Genomic DNA, 24,912 nt, shown 5'->3' with positions numbered 1-24,912 from the left:
TTATGTGCAGTCTATACATGATGCTATTTGTGCCCATCGTCACTCCTTCTGCTTGATCAAGCCATTTTTTACGCCGTTTTTATGTTACCTTGCCATGACATGACGTAAATCGGTCACACAAAATGACCTTCAGTAATAGGATGATTGAATTTTCTGTGACAGAAAGGAGAATGTATCCAGTAAGTTTACTGCTGGAAAATAGAACAGTGAAAAACCCAACGAATTACGTGACATCCGACGGGAACAGACGGAGGGAAAACAACGAAGATTTCTTTCAGACGAAGTGAAACTCTGTCGATCCACTAGGTGCTTTCCAGCATGGCCTTGAAGCGATAAAAAACAGATCAGTTTCGGTACTTTCTCATAAATAAACAAAACATTTACTATGTGTGATATCAACACACAGAATTTCAAACCGTAGGATTCAAAACTATAAAGTATGGAGGTCTGCAACGCAGTGAGTAGAACCACTGAAATCATCCTTCGTCGTGAATTTCATCACCCGAAACTGACTCCAGGTTCTATGTTATGTTTTAGAGTCTCAAGAGCGCCAATTTACGAGCTTCACATTTTTCTGTCTACTGCTTCCGTATATTTACAGTTTGGGCCGCTCAACATCAACGTTGACTAATTCTCCGAAGGGTATATCAGGTGACCGGCCGGTACACGAACCGACGAATCCACGGCCGGTTGCTCAAGTTCAGCCAGCGCAACATATAAACCCATCCAGATGCAGGTGTGTCCAGATGCACCGACATGCCTATGATAGTGTTCCTCTAGAGCATCAGCGGGATTGTGTGAAACCAACAGGTTTTGGTCCGTCAATGGATATACGGCCAATTGTCACCGCCAAAGGTGATCTAAAGAATGTTCCTGTAGCTCCTGTGTGCTCAGAACACTTAGAATCGCTTTGGAACCGTCCAAAGTCAGTAATACATTATTCCACATGCACAGAACAAACAAAAAATAAAAGAGCTCAACAAAATCAGCGTCGCTCTGATCAAACTTGGACTACGGTGCCACAGAACTATTCCGCAGACTTGGGAAACTGTACCCAGTTAAAGAGTCATCAACGGAAATCGGAACCTTCTATGATTTTGAGCAACAGGGTCGTTGCTCAAAGTCAAACGGAGAATACAAAGTTTCCATGCGAACGGAGGTCAAAACTGCCCATCCCTTGTGACCGTAACCCAAAACCGCCCACAAAGAACGTTCGTAGTATTGGAGAGGGAAGCAAACTGACTGAGGAAGATCACTTGAAGATGGTAAGATTTGTTCGCACGAAGATCATCATGCCAAAAAACATGACAGTAGTCATTATTTCGTTTTTATCCCAAAGTTTTCAATTGACCGCAGAAAAAATACAAGCTTTTACCTATGATAGCGCATAATTTGGAGAATAATGTAACCGTAGTCACATAGAATGTGAGATACGGATCACCGTCCATATTCTCGATAGATAGCGAGTTTTGAGCTTTTCATCATTTCACTGTGTATTTCCCTTTAGTGAAAAGGAGTCAAGTGACAATAGGATTGTTACCACATCCCATATTAATCTGTAGGTCACACACCGTTTGGTGAAGCGAAGTAAAATATAAGGTGAGAGTCGCTCATGTTTTTCCTGCTTTCTAGCCTGCTTCGAAAGAAAGGTCAAAGTCCACAAAGGATTCTTCTGTTGGGAAGATCTCTCTCCACATCGCAGAGAACGCTACAAAATCAATGACTAATTGTCAAATTCCCGTTGATTTGGTGGAAGAGAAGCCCACGAAGTCAGTTTTGAACCTTGATGAAGCTGACACACACCAAGTCACAAGGCACAAGCAATCAGCACTGGTCCCTGTTCAGACAAGCGTAGGCACCCAAGTTGGACAGCTCAGTGGATCAATTGAGTAAGCCGTCGAATTAAGGTATTTATTACTTTCCAACACGCCATTGTCTGAGGTTGATGAGATCTGTTTTACTCCGGCGGATACTACTGTCGTTTTCAGTCGTTCTACACTCAGTTCCGAGGAGGGTACTAGAACGGATAACCAATCAAATAGACTCTAAAACTGAACTCCAACCTTAAGCAGGCTATTTTCACAACTAAGACAATAAAGTTTTGAACCTAGTTATAACACTGCCAAATGGGTATTGCTTAGCGTTAACGAAGACAAAATTGTGCATGGATTGATCGGAAACTTCATACATGTTGTCACTAGAATGAGATGGCTGACCCGTATGTTAACTGAGCAGCAGCAGGGAGTTGAAAGTTTACTATTAACTCGTTAGTCAGATCCTCCATACCTCTGTCCGACTAAACAACCATACTGACATTTTCTAAAACTAGCTTGAATATATATTAGGGAAGAGGCGTCTGGTTCTAGAGGTTTCGAGACATGAAGAACACCCCTCACTTTGTAGAATAATCATCTAGGCACAGACGAATACGGCACGTGCTGCCGATCAACAGGTCACCAACGCAAACCACCCATGAGTTAAATCTGAGGCACTCGAAGGAAGTAATGGGGATTTCACAGACGATTATGTCTATCAACGATCAATAAGCACAAAGGCTATCGTTCTAACTGAAACTCTATCCCCACTGCTGATCTGAAATGCGTCAAACGTATCAGCTAAACGCAATTTACGACTGGCACAAATAAAGGTTATTTCAGACAGAATCCATAACTCAGAGATCAGCGACATTTAAAAGTGCGCAGTAGACGAAACACAAAGATATAATGGGGCGTGTTCGAGAGTCATAATTACTAGGGTATTCTTGTTGAACCTAAACTTGTAATTTTATACACCACTGGAAAATAATAGTTCATTTTTATTATGGTAATGATTAAAGGAGGCTCGTATTTTTATAGCACTACGTAATAATTTGGGTTTCCTAATCCTAGAGTTTGTGTTTCTCGATATAGCATACAAATCACAGGTTACTAAAACCTCTTGGAGAACCCTAATTAGTATGTGAGCTCTTGGAATTATACACTGATATCTCGGATGACATGCCCACTGAAATAGTGGCCTTTATGCAGCATATTGGGTAGAAGAATACCAAGTCATACCATAGTTTGGAGCAGTGAGATTTGTAGATGAATTCTCAACTTGGTCAGACGACCTGGTTAACCGTGAGCAGACAATTCGTTTCGCATGCCATGTCAACTGCTGTTCCGACGAACGTGATGTCCTCGAAACAAGGGTACAGCTTCAAAATAATCTCTCACTAAGATGGTTTCAATCCAATTTTTTTGCAATTTCAGCAGCGCATTTTATGTTAATGATGCACTTATTCCGCTTAGTGCACACCACGGATGAGCAAGTAATGAAATTTACGCCTGAACGAAGAAATATGATCGTCGTTTATTCACTAAGTTCTCTTGCGTCAAACGTTCAGCAAAGATAACAATCAGCTTGACAATAAATTTACGAATTAAACAGCACCAAATATGCGAACGGATGAGTAACGACTGATACAGTTGAAAATCACCAATAGTATTTGTTGTTACTATTTACTGAGCGCCGATTTTCGAGAAAACCATTTTATGCATATTCCACGTTCAGCTCTGGTCGGAGAGTTTTTCGCGATGCCGAACTTCCATTCATCTACCTTCCACTTAAAACCACATCCCTAATGGATGCTGGCCAACCATTTATGTAGTTTACATTGCTAATAATGCTATGTGACATTTTTATGCTTGTTGGCGAACGATTTAACTTACATGCAGATATCGACTAAAGCAACAGGCCATTTGTTTCATAGTCTGATGTCACTACTTGTCTGAGGACAGTAGACAAAGGTAAAAGCTTTTTCGAGGATTTAAGTGTAGTGTCATCGTGTGGGTAAAACTTTCCCAGTAGGTTAGAATTAGCCAAGTGATATAGATACGCTTCCTATTGGAGGGATAAGCAGGTGCGTATTTCAAGCAAATTCCGTTCACGGTAACATCTGAACAGTTATTAGTGCTTAATGTGATCGCCAGTCTGTTAAGACTCATGGTAACGATGATGATGATGATGATGATGATGATGATGATGATGATGATGATGATGATGATGATGATGATGATGATGATGATGATGATTCGGATGTTTCGGATGATGATGATGATGCTGATGGAAAGTATCACCATTATCATCAATGAGAGCATAATATCGCTGTTCAAAAGTGATGTTTCACTGTCGTAAGCATGAAAAGCTGCCAGGTGCCCGCATTTAGAAGTGCAACAAGGGTCCTCCGCAGAAGCCTTTAACCCAGAAGACTGACCGCAAGAGAGTGATGTTTGGTGGGAAAATCCAGCGTATTGAAATTTTTAAGAATTACTCGCCACACGTGTTCCAGGGCGGTTACGAGACTTTTAGTCAGACCTCTATTCTTTGACGAACCTAGAAAGAGAAACCCTGCGAGCGTCGCACGGACCTCTTCCATCATAGTTCAGTGGGTCATGAAGAAACGCAGACGTCACATCACGGTAAGATCCATTATCTTCGTGACGGGGCTTGCGAAAGTGGTGCATACGAAATTCTGGCCAGTTCTTCATCAATGGCTGAGAAATAAAAACTCCAACAAATATCCACATTTATTACCTGAGATTTTTCCACAACGGGACCACTCCTCACAATCAGTAACAAGGGAAGGAATGCTTCCCTCTCCGCTATATCATGAGCCTAAGTTTTAAGATTTGACAAAAAAATGACAATAATTTGATAAATGCTTGTACATTTTTTCTGCTGTTGCCAAAATGTCAAGTCAAATTCTCACCTTGCCCTAAATGACTAATAAATTGGGCAAAGTAATCTAGAATAAAACACTTCTTGACTCCTTGTGACTTTCAACGCCAAGCAAATCTGGAGGATGAGTTTATTAGAAAACGTCACAATTCATTATGCAATAAAAAATTTTCCTCGTTTTCTGGTTCATGAGACTGACGAACATCATTTCACTGCGCGAAAAATTCGCTCTGTGGGGGAATCAGTACAACTGACTGAGGGTTAACCTGAAACACAATGATTAGGACTTTTTTCGGCCGTTTGTGAACGTCATCAATATTGTTAGGCTTGTTTTCCACTTGGTCTTAACAAATTTCAAGTGAATGCATAGAACAACCCTATGTACTTTTACTATGTCGCAGCTTCATTCTTGCTCATCCATTACATCTTTGCCGAACGAATATTTCCATATTTCACATGCGTGTGAGTAACCATTCCAAGGTCACCTAATGCATTTCTTAGAGATTCGCGAGCGATTCATTTATTCTTGTATTGCTCCAGAAATATCGATTTAGTATATAAGAAAGCTAAAAGCCTGCGAACAAGTATCACTTTAAAGCACACCAAGAGCGGAGTTTGGTCCCTTTTTTCAGCTCATTAGACCTCTGCACTGGTTGTTGGGCTAGCCTTGTATAAATGCGCGGATAGTGCTCGTTATGACGGGGCATATTTGAGTGTCGGTATCCCAATTACTTCACTTTTCCCGGGTTGCTCTGTGACACCCAAGTGGATCAGACGAGTTTCATAAATGCTAATGAGTTTCACTCACTGACCATCGACCTGGGAAAATTCAACCACTCGATAATGATTGACCGGGTAGTCCCGAAAGTATTGTAAAACATTACGGTCCCAAGGGTTCGGGCATACACTTCCTGCTCCACTGTGGTTCAGTCGGCTAACTTTGGTTAAAGGAATTAATCGCCTTTCAGAAGAGAATTTGACAGTGAAAAATGCCAGAAAATCTCTTACCAAAGGAATCGGTTCAAGACAGAACAGAGGTGACATTAAACTCACTTCTCCGTTCCTCAGAAAGCTGGCAAATTGATTTCCTTGAGTAAACTTCATCCCAATTTGTCAAGATCCACAGAAGAGCCACTTGTCAGGGACGTGTACTTGGTTTACAATATTCGACGAAACTAAAAATGCGTAAAATTGAGGGGACTGCAACCAACTTCACACCGAATAATGTTGATAACTGGTAGGATTCCTCTGAAAACGAATTACGCTTTAAATGATAGTGTCTTTTTTTGATAAGCGATCATTTTTATCGTGTAGTATTTTTTGTCTTCCGATGAACCATACTTGAGGGTAAGACAACACGCTGGCATGAGTTGTTGATGAAGTAATAAAAGTACTCTACAAGGCAGAAAAAACTCGCTTGGTTAAAGACTACAAAGCACAATTCTTTTCTCTCCTGTACCACATTGTTTTTTAGGACTTCAATCAGCTACTACCCCTCAGATGGTGACACGTTTGGAGCCTTGCGGCAACGTTGCCTACAAAGAATTAAGGCACAGTCGGTTTACCCTTTCCACGAGTATTTAATTCACACAAAATTATTTTCACTGCAGAACCTAATTAATCAGCCAATACAGTATACCGGGACAAAACTGTAACTGTAAAACTTCAAACCGTTTGAGCTTTTTGAGAACATTGGTTTCAAATCAGTTTACCAAACTTGAAAACATTTTAGTGAAAAATTAAATGGTTCCTAACGTATACAGCTTTTAAGTTTAGAGACTATAAATGGCACATTTTTAGGCCAAATTTCTGGCCATCAATGTTAACCAAACGTAGTCTTTCAAAGAAGCAAATACAATTCTATTTGGGTTATAACTTTCATGTCACTGACATGCTTAGTTTTTACGGATGTACAGCCATATTCTACGAAGTATTTGAGCATATCCTTATTGTCCAAGGTTCGTTATTGAATGACAGCCAGCTAATAAGAGGATCACTGTTTGAGCGCAGACCGTAGCCAACATTCCGAGTAGTTTAATTTCGCACTATCTGTGTGGATTTCACGGTTCAAATTGAGTGAGCATGCTTGCAGGCACATTAAAATAAGATCACTTGTGGATGCATTGCCTCCTTGATACCCTTTGCAAATTCCCAGCCAAGCAGTTCTTCAGCCAACAGGTGCGGCTAATGTTTCCTCAGTCTTGTGAAATGAATCACGCTGGTCATCCGGAGAAAACATCCAGAAAAAGCAAACCAAAGGGTGATTAGTCTGAAGACCGGAAGTAATCATACTCAATTGGATTTAGTGTGGTACCACGTAAGCTGCGCACCTGGTAATCCATCTGTGACACCAGCCTGACGTGTTAGAAGATATAGATTGCCTCCCTCCTATTTAGATACTATTTCAAGGGAAAACGTGATTTTTATCCTACAAACTATCGAAGCGATACTGTCGCTTTCAGTAAAATGCGCTGTTGTGGAACGTAGTTCTTGCAATCTATGAAGTATCGATCTATGGTGCAGTATGGATCGCACGGTTGTTGAACCCTTGGGGATTCCTCTACCGCTGAAAAGACATGACTAGTCCAGTTCAAAACTTTTAGACTGTCGTTGGGACAAATTCGAGCCATTCCTAAACCACGCACTACCATCACGCAAGTAAAAGGGAAGAAATATGAGATCAATAAGACCAAACATGTCGAAAAGGTCATAGAACACTTTCCCATTTGAAGTATTCAAATCAGTTGTTCATCAAACGGCTGAGGCCCTTTTGGGTTTAAAACGGGAAAATGAAAAAAAACCATGTCATTCAGACTTTTCATCATGCAGCGCAAACTCCCATTTCTCAATGGGAATTTCATACATACGTTATTAAACCCGTCACATGAACAATCAATCGGTCTTCTGCAAAAACATTAGCCATTCACCAAACTGCATACTCAGTTATGATCTACCGTAATCCTACTTTTCTCTTGTCATGCGCTTGATACGTGCAGTTGATCAGTAAACATGTGGATTGGTGTATTAAAGGAACCTGCGGTTGTACGACTTACTGAGTGCAATAGGCACAGCAATGTGACAACAACTAAACAACATAGCAATATAGAACACTGACGGGGGATTCAGAGTTTGGTCTGGAAACGATAAAATGCCAAGAAGCCATAAATGATGTAAACTGTATGATAAGGGAAGAGGATAACCCTTGGGTCGGACCCAAAACTCTCAGCACGTCAGTTGATATTGTTTAATAGAATGAGAAGCTTTGGCCGTGGAAAGTCACGACGCAACTTAAAATCGAATAAGATCATCAATAAAACATGCATATAAATGATGCGGCTGCCATACAGGAGTGACTGGTTTGCACGTGAGCATCTAATATTTTGAGTTAAAGGGAAAACGGAAGTTATGATTAGTGACCTGATAAGTCTTATTGCCGCTACATATCTGGCGCACGCATTGAGAGGCTCGGAGCAAATCGATTCATCAAAATGTTTTAAAGTTTGTTGTTCAGCTGGGGTTGTTTCACCAGGAAGTAAACAGCTTAACTACAACAGGACAGGACGGGTCTGCCATACACGTGCACTTAACCTAGTGCCTTTCTTATACCCATTTGGACACATATTTTATCCTATTGTCCAACAACCAAGTTGACTAACTTTCTGCTGCCTACAACTTAGGAAAACTGTCTAGCAGTTTTCAAACGTTCATGATATTGTGTGAAAAGGCGCTCTTGATTGATGTTTCAGGTGTTCTAGACAACCGGAACTGTTACCGGATCACTGTTTAGGATGGGAGACAGACTAACCACATCATCTAGCCATGCACTTGTTCGAGTATTCCATCGTTATCATTCAAATTCGTCAGATCTTTACTCATAGAATAGTGGTATGACCTCTTTCAGGTCACATATTGTGTTGTAAGCCCGGACACATCCAACGATGAAAATTTCAGTGAATGGCAAGTGGGCACGCGCAGTTTGTTGCATTTAAATATCGGTCACATAGTTTGTACTGAAATCTCTCAATGCGGCTATAACTTGCTATTTGAGGGATAAATTGTCAAGCTTTTCCAAAAAAGCTATCTTACCCACCTTTGGATGGAGTTCACAGGAAAGCACTGCTCCAAATCCAATCAACGGCAAAACGTAATATAGTCAGTTGCTATCTGAAATGGTGAGGAGATTTTTGTGCACCATTAATGACACTACCGGCCACCTTTGGGGATGAGACCCGATTGACATTCATTATTGCTGATGTTGTTCTGTCCATAACTATAACACCATTGTACATTCTCTGTATGACAGTTATGTTACGAAAACTCATCTTGTAAGTTCTCGTATGGTCGTAGGTTCGCACACGATTTTTCCATTTTACAAAACGGTGGCCAAACTTGGCAATCACAGCCATCATACCGCTCATAGCTTTACTTGTTCTTTTATCCGTGTCACCTATTTGCGTAAATGGGCCACGTTTCGATTGTGTATGCCTTTGGTTTACGGAAATTGATCACTAGACTGTAGGTGACACTACGTACTTCTCAACATATTTTTAGGACTGAGAATCCCTCCTCAGTTTCTCCTCTGAACCAAGTGCCGGGAGACAGGCTTTTGATCTCAGATGGTCTAGTATGTACTTTGTAGCCATCCTGCCTAAAATGCTCCGGGACAGACATAACTGCTATCTATCCTAAACGAGTACAACTGTACTCAGTTGCGATCATCCTCCACGGTCTTAGATAATTGGAGGCGGGTTATGCAGCTTTGATAGGTACTTAGTTAGGAATACACTGAGTCATTTTTCTCACTTACGTCAGTTGACCGTTGTACTTTCGGACATTCAATCTAACAGGATTGATCTCCAACTTTAGGTAGACTTCGCATGTTTGTACTATGAACAATTTAAACGCATCTATTCAACTGTATAGATGAAACAAAAACGGGGGCAAGTTTGCACTGAAACGAAGAGCACGCATGTATTCCCACCTTAAATATTTCCATTATGAATTAAATCTCTTGAGACAGGACACGTTCGTGTGGTCGAATTTCACACCACCTAAGCCAATCAACTCAGTGGCAAAAATATCATGAGATCCGGCCGCTTTTTCGAGAATAAACGAAAATAGAGACGATTAACTACTTTTTCGGATTACAAAATTTCAAAAATGTAGATTTTCCTCCAGTCAGACACACCGTCTTTTCCTAACTGGTGTGGTCAGCCCTCACTTAGTTGCATTTCGGCTCAGAGTTTGATACAGAGATGCATGGTCTGATGCGGTAGAACACTGCAGAATTCCCTGACCCGTTCTAAGAGAAGTTATTGGAAATCTGGTATGTGTATTTGTAGGTCCGTCTTACGCACTATTTCTTTTCACAGGATTGGCAGCTTTTTGCTCGGTTCATACTAATGCTGTTTATCAGATTCACAGCCTGTCCAGCTATATCCGCACCCCATTTTTATGACTAATAGACGTTAGAAAACCATTCGCATTGGACGAAGTTGTATGAAGGCTGATCGGAATCCATCCAGGTCCCCCTCAAAAATTGTAACTATCACATGTTTTTCCTGCTAGTTTCCAGTAAAATTTGGTGGCCCTGATCACAATTTCATTACACCTGTTCATCCAAAACGCTCAAGGAAACAAGCTTCTCTGAACCTCGGTGAGCACTTAGACAGCTGGCAACATCTCAAAATGTAAGCAGCCGACTCAATACTAAAGGCTAGAAAGGCTACAAATTTCGGAGCTGGATGCCACTAGTTTGAAGGCCAAATTTGTTCTGCATGAGAGCAGTTTAAGTAGGATTGCTCGTCGAAACAAACCATTCATCCAACGCAAAATGGAACTTTGTTGTAATGAACTGACAAGCATCAGAAACATCTAGCTACTAGTGTTTCATTTGTGGTTGCCAGTTTATCGAATCATTTCTCATCATTAGGATGAAGGGTTATCTGTACGGGCGCCCCATTAACTTAGTAGCGAACAAATCTTAGGAGGCTTCAGGAAGTGTTCAGCTATTCCAGTAACACTTCTTCAAGATGAGCTGCATCCTTTTTTGTAAATAGATGATTTGCTTATCTGCTAGATTACTAATTTTTGCGTTCTAGTTCTGTGGCAACCAATATAGACTGTGTTTGGGAATCTATAGGACTCTGATGAGCCATAAGTGGGGCGAAACCAGTAATTGGCTATCAGAAAGCTTTCAGTAAAGTAGCGAGCAGTGTCAGGAAAACCGCTATTCTGTTCCACTTATGTAGATTGAAATTGCAGTGCTTCATACCACAAGACAGAATTTCCACGCAAAATGAGTTTGTTGAACTGATTCTTGTAGTAAGTGAAAGTAAACGTATCTACGAGGACGGGCAGGTGCCTAATAGAACTGATTAAATTTTGCCTATTAGTCAATTCTGTGTTGTCTCGGAGTTTTCCGAGCAAAGTACAAGACCTTCATGAGCTTACAAATATACGAGACTGACTATAAGCTCGGAACTTTTCGGCCATGACTTACTGAACCGAATGCCCACAAGTACCATTTGGGCGTCTGATACCAAAGGCGTTTGAGATACTTAGTCACTAGGATACTAACTAAGATACTCAAACTAATAGTGAACTTGTGTTTTCGAGGCACTGAAAAGTTACGGTGAATGGAATTTTACTCACTGAATCACGTTTGGAAGAAACCAGTAAAATTTGAAATAGCACTCGTTTTCCTCAATTACTTATGCCCAGCCTATTAAGTTTACAGTGAGGTAATCGCTTTGTTTCTAAAGAATACCTTCCAAATCTTATTCTTCCTGTGTTGAACAAGGAGCTATTTTTGGCAGCCGACACAGAGACGTGTGACCACGTAATAAAAACAATCCAGTTGCGGAAGCTGTCAAACATTTTTGAGTAGGGTCTAACGTACTTAGGTTCCGGCGTACCGGATTTGATGTGCGCAAGATTGTCCGCAAGATTATATCTGTGGATTTGGGCCGCCTTTTTACATATTCTTCTGCTCTGGAAAAACACATGACCTGTTGGATTTCCCAAGACATCTGTTTGTTCTTCTCTTTACTGGTAGAGTAAAACCATCACTCAAAATTATCAACTTTCTTTCGGGTGTTTTGTATAGAGGAGTCAATCACATTTCATTGGGCCATATTTGATTAAAACGAATGAAAAATAGCTCAATGTGCATCAAACCATCTTGTATTAACATGTTATTCATTAGGCTTAATTGCGCTATCTTCAAGCCCATGATATCTTAAAAACAAGAGTTCGGTTATGATGGTAGTAAAAGTAGACATACGGATTATGCACCCAAAGTTTCGGTCCACCGTGAAGCAATGTAAGGTTTATACCTAGGATTCTCGGTTTTGCACAGGCTGCGTATTAATAGGGTCCAACAAAAACCTTGCGATATCTGAAAAATATCATTTATTTAGAAAAATCGCCTCAAGATAGATAATTTCCAGAGATGACCTTTCTCGAACATGCCTATTCCGAGAAATTCATCCACGTAATTCCTTCAAAAAAGTAATGTACTTCCCCTATCATAAGATAAGCGGTTTGACTATAAAGATATTGCCAGTTTCAGTATGCACCAATACATTTTCGCCTCTTTTTTTCTTTGCACTAACGAAAAAATGGAGCTGTTGGTGAAAACATATCCTTGCTTTTCTTGAAAATTTTATCACTATTTCACAGCCGCTGTGGCACTTACAGGGGTAAATCGTTCAGCGAATCTTTAATGCACACTCTATAATTACAGAAAAAGTCTACACTCCGAAAGTCATCATGATCATTCTCTACGAGTGGGATTACCAGAAACCCGAGCTGTGTGGATGGTCTAATGCTTACTAGTGAACCTCACATCGTCTAGTTTGTGTATTAAAAATGTATCCTATATGCTTGAGTATGTCCCCATTGTGGCAGTATTCCTCCATCGTAGATCGATGCTCCCTTGTGCGTTTTCCTCTGACTGTGGCTCACTGTGAGGATGAATCTTTATCAATAATTCGTAACATGTTAGTGGTTAATTGTGTCATCAAACAAAACGAGCAAGGTTGATGCATACGCAAGTCAGGTCAGTCAGTTAACTTCCAAAAGCATTCATGCAGATGAGGCTTCGTCTTGATCACACAGCTTCCTACTAGCTATTGAACCCCACATGTACTACGACACCCATAGCCACTTGAGGAATAATACTTTGAAGGAATTAACTACTGCATCCGTTGCGCAGTTATCCAACTCTGTTTTCAACCCATTGGGATGTAAAGCTAAACGAAAACCTACTTACTTTACCACCATAAATCTTGCTATCTGAGACTGCTATGCTGCATTCACATGGTCCCTGTTTAAGACGAACGTCTAGACATTGGTGAAAGCAGAATATTGGATATTCTCCTAAAACAAGCTGGAAATCCGATAAGAGGACATCCCAGACATCACCAAAAATCACAGTCACATTTGTTTACGTGACGGAACAGATCAGCAAATTGAGCTACGGTTCAAGTTGGGCAAAAATATTCTGGTTTGGTGGATATGGGCCTAAATATCGAGTCTCACAGCGTGGAAAAACTTGGATGAATGCTTTCTGAATTCTGTCGTTACTTGTATCCTACTTAAATGAGGGGACTTCGCACATCAACAGATCCGTTGGAACGGATGTGTTCGACCATGAAACACACTTCTTATTTGGACGAAGAAGGGAATCTTTCCCCCAGACTATGGATTCACATTGTATACAACCCAAATTTTGATTACTAGCGACTATATATATATATATTATATATATATATATATTATATATATTATATATATATAGTCTATGCATCCTAGGTAAGAACAGTAGTCTGCACAAGGATGAATTCATTGTTCGTATATCTTAACTCTCATGAGGATTTCACAATGTGTCTGATTTAATGTGCGTTAATTACGGTTGCAAGAACAATAGGATTTACACGTGATTTGTTGTTCAAAGTTTTTCAGATCGAACATAACAAGAGGACCAAAACGTGTTCTCCTACTGATTACAATATGTATTATTATTTGGCCGATCGATAACAACAATGGTTGCCATAGGAACTTGTTGAAATCAGATAATTCGTTCTCACCGATCGAACATTACAGAAAGAATCGAATCCAACCGTCTGTTCTTGTTGAAAACAGGCGAGTACTTAGTTAGGTAGCTAGTCTAGTGATCTATTTATTTCAGCACGCCCCTCCCCCCAAATATTGTATGGGTTCCAGAAGATTGTTTCAAATTACCGTCCCTTCAATAGGAGTAATATGCTCCAACTATTTTGTAATGAACGACGGGGATACCCACTACTTGGTCCAAACCCATTCAGAGATTACCCGTGTGTCCAGATGCTTGCGGGCGAAAAAAGGCAAGGAAAACTGCTTAGGTTTGAACTTGTTCCTAACGAAAAAACTGGACGACGATACTGACATTATGTATTAATCATACGGCTAACACTGTGTCATCCCTAAATGGTTGCCTCCCTTAGCCGGATCATGATAAAACACTTATTTTATTGTGAACTCTTTGCAGTATGATGCATAGAAAGAACAAGCTAACCCGAATTCTATGCAGACCGTAATCCAGTAAACCCAGCGAACCCAAGCCCTCTAATTCCATGAGTGTTCTTGAATCACCTGAAGAACTGACTTCAAACACAAGGTACATCAAAATTCCGTAAGAGGTAGGAGCAGTTGGCTTTGATTGGGTCAAAATAATTGCTTCATAAACTTAGGTTGGTGCGTTCGTTTCAGCAGAACAATTGAGGATCGCAAGCACAGATGCCAGTTTTCGTTTCCTTGATGTCAATACTGTGCGCCAGAGTGTTATTTTGACTGAATGTCCGAACTAACAAGGGCTTATTAAAGGGTTTCAGAGAGCTTCGCGCTTTCGCTGCGTCCTACCGAAAGACAGAAAATAGACGACATTTGATGATTCGCCCTCCTCGCTCACCAGTTAACCTAAGGCTTGCTTGTGTCCATCTTAGGAATTTTAGTTAACAAATGTGCGACCTGTGTATCTCGAGGTTGTGCGTGAATGACGTAATTGCCTGATTTGTCAAACTTTTTCACAGTCTGTCTCAACTCAACTTTGAATGACGACACTCCACAATGATCATTTCTATAAGTAAACCCTTTATGACGATCTCTTCAAATCCATGTTGTGAGCATTGTGGACCATCACTTCGTCCAGATCAGGAAATCCCACACTTTGATTCAGTGTGCCCTGGAATTGACACAACTTTTAAATCATAGCAGAAGGGAAACAGGTAAGCAAGCCGAGGCTGCCAACACAGGTTCAAATCGGCTGCTGGAATTTTCGCATCGCACTGAGTGACTATGTGATGTTTTCAAGATTTCCGACTAGACGTTATATACGCCAGTCAGACATCCGACTACTCCACGTAGCACACCTACTTCTGTCTCTAATACAACGGTCTAATAGACAAACAGGGTCTCTACATGGTGAACTTTACCTTGAGTGACCGTATCCACAATACAACTATAGCGTGATTAGCGGCTTGTCTGGAATCGCGGGAGCTCCATTTACAGGCACGCTGCTAGATTTAGCCGCAGCTTCCGTTACTGTAGTCGTGTACATGACCACCTCCTCATCCAATATCACTCCCCAATAAACTGCATGGAGTAAGTTGGAAGGTTTGGTCGGTGCACCGTGGGCAAAATTCTCGCATAAATCGATATGATGACTCCTGTCGCTATAGTTCTGAAAAGCCTGGCCTGGGCGAATGAGGTTAGACTTGTGACAGACTTCTGGAATCACTTCATAGTCATCGGATGACGGTTACACTTTCTCTTAAATGGACTTTGTCGCGTTTTAGATGAATATATAGGCTTCTCATGTTTGGGATCAACAAATCGGTAATTATTTGCCTGGTTCACCAACTAGTGGGAGCACACATGTAGTTGTTTCGTAACGTCTCCTTTAGATCATCAAATTCAAGAATTCCAGTCTGTTTTGAAACCAATCTGGATAAAATCGTCGGGAAAACAAAGTAAGCAGACATGAAATCATCCACTATGCCAAAAACAGGTCGCTTGAAGATTATAGGTGATATGCAAATAAAATAATATTGACTTCTGTCGGCTTGCGAGAGGCTGAGGTTGGGTAACTGGAGGGCCGCCAAGAAGCCGAACCATTCGACAGTAATTGATACATGTCTGGATATGCTCTAAGATGAAGTGATATCAGGAGCAAGTTGTTTGGGTACACAGGCAGCACCCAAGAGAATGAGAAACGCCAGGCAATGAACTTGCAGACTTTCTCGAGGGAAGTCTATAATTTTCAGCACCTTTCTCAACACCTCGATTTCAAAAGAAATAAAATGTGGCTCCGCTAGAAGTATGCTAAAACCACAACGAAGTGCCATACGTAAAAGAGCATGTACTCTTACTCTATGAATGGGAATTCATGATACCTATTGTGTGGGCGAAGTTTAATTTCAGCGCTAGAGACGAGCGAAACGAAGGTGGATATCAGCAAAAATATGTGAATTATTTTGAAGAAATATCCAATAATGTAAAAGCTAAAATACACTGCTGTTAATAGACCTCATTAAACTCGACAATAATTTTCAGTGCTTGGTTGTTGGTCTGTTCGCCGAGCTTGGCAGTTGGATTGGATTGCACCAAGCTCGGCGAACAGACCAACAACCAAACAGCGCACCCGAGCTACCTACATTCCACAACATTGCTAATTTTCAGTGCTACTGGAAATACAGTATTCACCGAGGTTAATGCCTTGATATTTACGACCCTTCCCTTAAAAAAATTCGTGGATGCAGGAATATTCGCAGTCATTTGACCAAGTCAAGACCGGGTTCCGAACCCGATCACTATGGGTTCGGGCTTGACAGAGAGGTGAAGAGTTCACTATGAAGCATTTGACTTCCATTTCGGACTTAGGGATTTTTATTATATAAATTTAAGGAATTTCGACCTGGCGTTGATCAAGTCATCTGTCTGCTGCAAAGAATAACAACTCTTTTAATTTAACCAAGAAATTACTCCCAATTTCAGTCCAGCGTGGCCTGACCAGCCTCTCATAATCCAAGAGAGCTTCGAGTTTCTTTACTCGTGCAAATTATCTTTATTTGTATGAACAGAGTAAAAAGCAAGTGGTTGCGTAAACTTGTTCCCAGATTTCAAGCCTCGAACCCGGCAAATAGATTGAAATGAAGTGGTGTTGACATATTTCGGTAACATGTCATGTATTGATCTTTTGATATCGATGAATTTACTGACCTAAGTGAAAAGGCCTACAACTAAACATATTACAATACTTTGAAGCACATCAACGTTGACGTTTAATGTTAGAGTAACGTTGAATTCCTAGGAGTTAGTCTGATTTTTCTGTGATGTGTGCACAATACTTGGCCGATTATTTGAAAAAACACGTTTGTTGAATACGAATTATCCTTACTGATCGTCCAATAACTAAAGCATCACCAGCTGCGAGTAGAAAAGCTATGTGGTCACTGCTCTTCGTTTGCAAAACTTTTAGGGCGTAGTATATAGCGTGAATTGGGGATACAAAATCTAGTGAGTGATGTATTGTTGTCCGACTATTAAGAATCGTAGCTTGCTAACTGCTGCTCATAAAAGTCTCATCCAAAATCTAACCACCTTTAGTTCGTCAATTTTTGATGATGGAACTTTTCGAAGCCTGTTATTGTGAACCATATCCGGGCCTGACCCAATCCGCCTAGCTTCTTTCATTGACCATTACTGAACCGAAAGTTTTCGAATTCTTCAAGGTTTTTATTCACTTAGCCGTCATCAGTAGTCGCAATGGACCAATATTGCAAATCACACTGACTGTGGCGGTACCACGTACTGTAAATGCGGTCGCGTCGAATTTCTGTTTCAAACCACCCCAGAGGCAAAGCTTGTACACCACTCGGTTGGCTGGGTTGACGATACATGGCTGATAAAAACGAGAACAAGGTCAACATTTAGTTGTTTGCGTCAAACTAGCTAACTGGAATGCTGGGCTGCATAAATCCCACCGTCTCTGAATGCCTTTACGGAAGTTGTGGGTGTGCGCGCGCACTGAGATCCGTATGCAAAACACGACAGCGACACGGGACGACGCAGCATATGATTGGTGTACATTCAAACCAATTAAACACCCAGGCTTGTGAACGTCGGTGCAGAACACATCCTGGCCTGTCAGCTCACGGATTAAACACCGATGCGGCATGCGTCAGCTGATCTGCACACACTGCCGGTCGGTGGCCAGACAACCACAGGGCACGTCGTTCATAAAAGCTGGTTAGGACGTGGATTTTGATGGCCGGTGATGAGTGAACACTCCACGAGCATTCCGGCCGGACTTATTCTAATGAATTAAAGTTTTAATAACATGCTCCGATCGAAAAAGCCCACTTCGCTAAGCCAACACACCAAAGACGTAGAAAGCACCGATACAGGAAGCACTGAAGGCAATTCGTTTGTCGATGTCGGGTGGGTGGGACCAATCACGTGAGTTTTATAGATTTTTGATCATATGTATTGTTTGCATTCGGTATGTTAGTCTCGCACCTGAGGCTCTGAACAGACTGTTACGCCGTACCCGGATGCTTGGGGTTTTGGCATTCTGATTCGTCACTGATTGATGCATTCACCACATGTCCTCCGTTCACAGAAGCGCCCTGATGGTCAAGCTGAATGCGTCAAACTGACCAGGTCAATACCGATATACCACATTGGCCTACGAAAGCGTCATTGTTCATTCACGAGGCCATGAGCATATGATCTTAGTAGTAAGCACCACAATACTGGCTGGAGTCAAGTTCCACATCGCATGTATTACTCGCCCTACCCGGTTAATCAACAAACTGGGAAGTGATAAACCCGTAGTGTATCGAGGAGCAGTTAGAACCTCTACAGAAAATCACAGAAGGGTTTAGTGGTAGTGGATAATTGACCTTTACAATCATTATGCGCACGTTAATCAGCGAATAATCAAGTAATCCGTTGGACGGAGCACCCAGGATCGGCTATGATGACGGATATCGAGTTAAGGACGACATAACTAGGGCTTGCAAATAGATTGCGCGAACCAGTAGGTGAACAGCTATTAGGCTGACGCTATAACACGTGAAGGTGTAGTAATGACCAACAATGCTTAGTGCACTGCAGCTCTAAATATGGATGTGTCGAATCGTTTCTGATTCATGTACGATACATCTCCAGTTGCGTTACGCTGCGTCTGGTGCTCGAATGGAATCTCCCAACAGAGAGACCCCTATCGATTATGAACTCTGACACGCAATGGTTACAGAATTATTTAGCGTCGTTTGACACATATGTTACGAGTGATTCACTCAATATCAGTTTAGTGACTCCTTACAACGAAGGTGGAACTGAAACCTTCGTAACACTTTTCGGATGACTCACAAGTTTTTCTCTTATGATGTTGCTCAAATTGCCCTCAGCAGTCTGCCTAACTTGAACATCCGACCGGCATTTGCTGGCATCAGTTTTTGTTAAGAAGTACAGAGGAGCAGAATAATATCGGCTTCCACTGAGAATCCCCTCGCAAATGGTACGACCTAACTGTTAAGTTATGCTTTTCGTAAACTTGTACAAGATAACCCTAGGGAAGCCTCCACACAGTGCACGGTCATTTGATTAGTAGTGGTATTTTATCAGTAGCTTCTGCCTTGTAAAAGTCTAAATTCAAATGATATCTCCAAGCTACCAACTTTACGATGGCGCACGACATTTTTAAATGAAAAGAGGACCGGACGAAACTACCAGTTTTTCACCAGGTTCTTTGAAACAAAAAGATGACAAAATATTATAATTGGGAATTATAGTGGTGAGGTTGGCGTTGAATATTTGTATTGTTTGCTGCGGCCTTCGGGACAGAATGAACAAATATCTCCTTGACTCACACGATGGACGACTTAATGCAGACGCTTGGACTTGGATGGGAAGCCAAAACCCGGCCCCAGTCACGGGTGAAATACATTTCACTTGGTCCCATCACAAAGATTCAGCCTTCGATTGGACCTTCGTTCTAGGCGCAGGTTTTTTTGCTCTTCGAGAATAGCATAGAGGGGCGGGTCACCCAAAATGCATGATCGAAACAAACAACGGAAAGTTATTTCACAACCGTGTACACAAATTACACATAACTCGGAAAGTGAGAGTGACTGTAATTCGAACTAGGAAGCCGGAAACGGTGATAGACCTGAGGTGTCGGGAGGTAAATCGGGGAATTCACCGGTTCGTTAGCAATTCATCAATGAGCTGGCAACTAATCGCGGAGCTAGATTGTCTTTTTTAAGAATTGGTCCTTGGGGTTGGGGCTGTGTGTTTGGTGGAGTAAGACAATTTAGTGAAATCTGACATAGGTGGGACTGAGCGGTTTTCTGCTTGGCGCCCAGTTTCTGTTTCACATTTTAGTTGGGGCACTTTTTGGCCTGTCAGTTTGTGGAGGGCGCAAAGAACTTCAAGTGATGCCAATTGAACTGGCGTGTTTCCTCCTACAGGTTTTGTGAGTGCAAGAAATAGCCATGGCAAGTGTTGAAAGTAAATCACCGCAATTTTTGCTCCTTAATACATTAAAGTGTCACATTCCAGGTAAGCTTTTTTCCCGCGTCTAAGCGTTAACCTTCACCTAGGCCTGCTAAGATGCTACTCTTCAGATGTTCTATAAAAAAGTAAGCATTAATAATCAGTACAAAAATTTTTGGTTTTAAAAGTCCACCAGTTTACTGGCCTAAACTCAGTCAATCACCCACAGATGCAAACATGTGAGCAAGACAAGTGTGTTGGACGCCATCGTGTTTTTTCTTTAACTTGGTCAAAATTTCTCAATTGTTCGGTTTGCCATGACACTCAATACGACGGCATCGCCACGTCATTTTTGTGGTCACTGGCTAAGTGACTACACGGTTTCTGTTACACAATGCTACTCAGGACAATATTAATGCTGATAACTTGCTCACCTCATGTGAGGCAAAAGAACACGAGGAGATTTTCTCCCTCACAGTATGGTGGGTGATAGTGTCATAATGGTACTGAAATTATTTGCCTTTCAAACTAGAAGTATCTTGTTCCTGCCCTAAGACCCCTTTGGACACTACCTATTTTTTCTCCTAGCCTGGATATTTTCCTCATTCCACTTTCCCACCGCAGTTGCGTCATTTTCACAGCTTCAGTAAACCTGACCGTTCACCTCCCAGCTATGTAATCCGATTTATTTCTACAACTGATTGGTTTTAGGAATGACAGGCTCTAGTAATGAAGTCGGACTGGCCAGGCTACAGCTCATTCTGATGATTATCTGGGACAATCAGGTTCTGGTGTTTCCATCACCAAACAACACCGCATCGTTTTACCATAATGTATGATGCATAGATTCAGGGGATGGGCAATTCAAAAAGAGGCCAGTGCAGTATAGTTCAGCAGTGACTGACGCAGTAGTTCCATCAGCAAGGTGGGATCGATTTTGCATCCTATATGTTTTCTTAGCCATTAAGTGATTGGCAGCCTGGTAGTGAACATTTGGGCTAAATTACGTGATATTTGAGCACGCATGAAGCACTTCCAAGCAAGCAAGACCTGTAATTGTGTGGTTAACTCTGTACGACCTTCCTACCGCAATCGTTTTGTAGGTTTGTCTTACTGGCCAACAAAACGTTTTCGATATTCGGCCAAAAAAAATCTACAGTATATATTCACACACCCAGTCAGTAGCTCCCAACAGTTTTATCCGCACCTTGTTCAGTGTTTTTTTATCCGCAGAGAGGCAAGTGACTACAGATTATTCAACTGGATAGTTCAGTTACGAGGTTGCGCATCAGAAGCAATAAATATTTGTTGAAGTTTCACCTTTTGCGGAAGTAATCACTAAGGGGAAGTTTCACACCTGAACATTTTTTGTACTCCTTTCGAGCTCTTAAGCGAACTCAAAGTCTTTCAGTGCGGTAGCCATGACTATGTTTGTATCTGATGAATTATTTATTCCGAACTTCACCAATCATAACGTGCCTCTCACAAATTGTTAGGCAAACGTGGTGCACAGGCAATGCGTTTGGTCACCGATTTCGATCAATTACCGGGTCCAGTTATTTCCGACTCAATAAATCAAACTGAGACAGCCAATGCGACTGACAATATAATAGGTATCACATTCTGTGTGCTCCAATTGCCCTGATTTACTTGTGAAAATGACGACAGATCTACGGGCAGTTCCTGATATACAAATGAATTGCGCGTGGCGGAGAGTGTTATCTTACTCTGAGATACAATCTCGTAGCTGAGGAAAAGCCCGTTTTTATCAGAAACACAGTTAAAATACTAAGCGTCAACACACAACAAATTTCACTTCAAGGAGCCACTGGTTAAGTTAAATATGATGAGGCAAAATCGCCCACTGGCAACACAACTAAGAATAAGGATACAAAGTTGTCATACGTACTCACCAGATAAATCCCCAGAAGTATTTCGCCTGGCTTAGTGTGAGCACACGTTCCGTTTGTACCGTTACGAATGGCTATGATGGATATGGGGTGCCTAGGATGTCAGTGCAGTACAGGCCATAGACCGCTTGGGACGCACGTATCCATAGAACGGATATTCTAAACGGTCCATACTCAAGAATATGCAATTTGTAAAACCCACACCTAAACAATGTCCATTTGGGGACATTCAAAGGTGGCTTGGTTGCTGAACTATTCGCCAGAAGACTTAGAAACTCTGTTAATGCAGTATGCATAGCTGCTTATCTGTGCTTGAGCTTCATTTCCACCATCAGGTTCCGTTTGAGGGACAAACTACCACGTTCTACCACAAGCTTTTGTGTGTACTCATTTATATGCTCGTGTGTAGTATCATACGTCGGTAGCAAGACAGGACATTAGTCAAACAGAATATGCATTGTTTGGCGCTTGTTGCGTTTTCCGCTTGATATGAATTGCGTTCATTCCGAAATCTTTCTAGGACTGTTTTTTGAAGCCTTTCGTGGTGCCATCAATAATTCAATTTGAGGCCAGATACCATTCACTTTGTGGAAGTTGGGGTGCTCACAGCTGGTGTTTTTTCCCCGATGGTCAAGGTTACTCTAAATTTACATGCGTTCTTTGATTCGTAACGTATGAAGTCTGAATTCAATAAAAACAGCTATTTGGTTTGAGATTCTTGCAAGTGGAAATCCGGAATCACTAAATACGACAACAATTCACCTATTTTTGGAACCAGATGGTGACTATAAACATTAAAAATTCTATGTTAAGTGGTCCGTCAAACACGCATCATTTATTTCCAGTCTTTGTAGTTGACAGGTCCGGTAAAACGAGATAGTTTATTTTTAAGTGAAGAGCTGTACGATGGTTTGATAAAAGTTGGATTAATTGTATGAACCGAAAGGTTTTTCAGACAGATGACGGTCACACACCTTTGGGGGTTTTGCATGGTTGTTTGTAAGTAATCTCGTAACTTGTGGTGGACAAGTCTATGCGGTGACGATCAGTTGTGCTGTTTTGCTCAAGGAGTACGATCTTGTATGTCTTGGGTTCCAATTAGTAGTTGATGCGCTCATCCACTGTATAAGCCACCGTATCAGCAAGGGATAGCAATTATAGCTTAGGTGAGAGTCCAAAAAGCAGAATTAGGGCACTAGACGGACTAGATATTACCCGCATTCACAGCACTATGGTCATAGTTGATTAGCTAGGTGACCCTGACTTCGGCTGCAGGTTTCGGTGCACATTAAGTAATCTTTATTTTGACATTACATTGCCCAGCTGTTGTCCGTGAACGTCGCCTGGTACGCCTGACGAAAATGCTGACGGACGATTTACTACATCTGTTGGCTTTATTTTTGAACGACTCAAATCCATTGTTCGGTTTTGCATGCTCCTCATGATCTTCCACCAAAATCGGTCTAGCGAGTCGTCCGAGGTGATGTGGCAGCATAGAAGTAAAATAGGTTATGTGACCTCTCAGTTTTCTGTATTAGAGCCGAAAAATATGAGACGAAAGGAAACTTGTTGAACTGTTGTCCTGTATGCTAGTTAAAACCATCCAAGGTAAATGTCAGTGTTTTTGTGAATCAACCGTGATAACGATGTTCGAACCTCAAGGAACGGCTAATTGCAGCTCAGAGGTACACTACTTTAGTTCTCGTAAAGTTAACGGATTTGGAAGATTTTATTCTCAGAAGGATGAAACGACCGGATAATACAACTCGTCATAGTTTTTAAGACAGAATGCGCAGTCTGTAAGTGAAATGGTCACAGGTTACACCCGAACGGCTCGAACTGGTATAACTAGGGTTAATTATGTTTACTCGGATTACCTAGTGTTGATTACCTGCTTGCATTCTGTAAGCACTTCGGTTCACCGAATCCTCTGATCAATAAGTCTAACGGGTTGGTTACACAGAAACAACTTGTGACTTCCACTAAGTGTGTAACTGCATAGATTTTTAGTCAGCACGGTGAGTGTTTGACCTACATGGACATCCGTTTGGGCGTAATTAGCTGAGAAAATCTGTTGTTTAGACCACACACGAGAGACGGATTTGAACAAAGTCAACAAACAAATAGTGGATCCTATGAATGCATTTCACTGTGACGCTTTTTGTGCATGCGTCCTTCTGAGTGTGCGCTTATAAGAATATAGTGTTCTTCCGTTATATTGCGTTTCTTATTCCCGCAGTGTATGCGGGCAAATACTGTTATATATAACATAAATTGTAAATACTTCTCTCCAGAAGTCTACCAAAATTGAAGACTCATTAAGACGGCCCCAAATCGACCAGTTGTGTTAGCCCTATTGTTTCAGCATGGATCGCTCGTGTACAATGGGTCCGTAGGCAGTAGTCAGTGTAGACCTACAAAGTTAAAGTTTGGCCTCAAGTCAGCTAATGAGCTTTCTGTTTCTGCAAACACCGTGAAGGCTTTTTTGGTTATTCCGGAGTTCTTATTGTTGACGAAAATTGCACTCACTTCGTCTGGGAATTACGGCCCTCACAGTAATCTGTTCAATTTTCTGGGTTTTGCTTTTTGCGTTATCTATTCCATCTCGCAGCTGATCTAACCAAATCATTCTGAAAACTCGAAGAAACGGCATGTTGACTTCGGGTCAGTCGACCCAGTTTTTTCTCCGAAGTAACCCAGCCTCTTTAGCTTTCTCGACTGTTCACCAGATGCATCAGAC

The 24,912-nt window shown here is 41.4% G+C and overlaps 2 protein-coding genes across 2 annotated transcripts in view; one reads left to right on the top strand and one right to left on the bottom strand.

Moving 5' to 3' along the window:
- The window catches only part of T265_04003 (hypothetical protein), a gene marked incomplete at both ends in the record, with an annotated part of 76,645 nt that overhangs the window by 40,206 nt on the left and 11,527 nt on the right, over positions 1 to 24,912 (bottom strand). Inside the window, 2 exons of the mRNA XM_009168621.1 lie at positions 4,375 to 4,535; positions 17,573 to 17,662. Coding sequence (XP_009166885.1) covers positions 4,375 to 4,535; positions 17,573 to 17,662 — 251 coding nt within the window. The remainder of the gene's footprint in view (positions 1 to 4,374; positions 4,536 to 17,572; positions 17,663 to 24,912) is intronic.
- The window catches only part of T265_04004 (hypothetical protein), a gene marked incomplete at both ends in the record, with an annotated part of 104,323 nt that continues 97,443 nt past the window's right edge, over positions 18,033 to 24,912 (top strand). Inside the window, one exon of the mRNA XM_009168622.1 lies at positions 18,033 to 18,219. Coding sequence (XP_009166886.1) covers positions 18,101 to 18,219 — 119 coding nt within the window. The remainder of the gene's footprint in view (positions 18,220 to 24,912) is intronic.

The sequence above is a fragment of the Opisthorchis viverrini genome, assembly GCF_000715545.1.
Source record: "Opisthorchis viverrini unplaced genomic scaffold opera_v5_62, whole genome shotgun sequence".
Classification (NCBI taxonomy): domain Eukaryota; kingdom Metazoa; phylum Platyhelminthes; class Trematoda; order Opisthorchiida; family Opisthorchiidae; genus Opisthorchis; species Opisthorchis viverrini.
The sequence above is the reverse complement of the archived record's forward strand: the minus strand, read 5'-3'. Positions and strand labels throughout refer to the sequence as shown.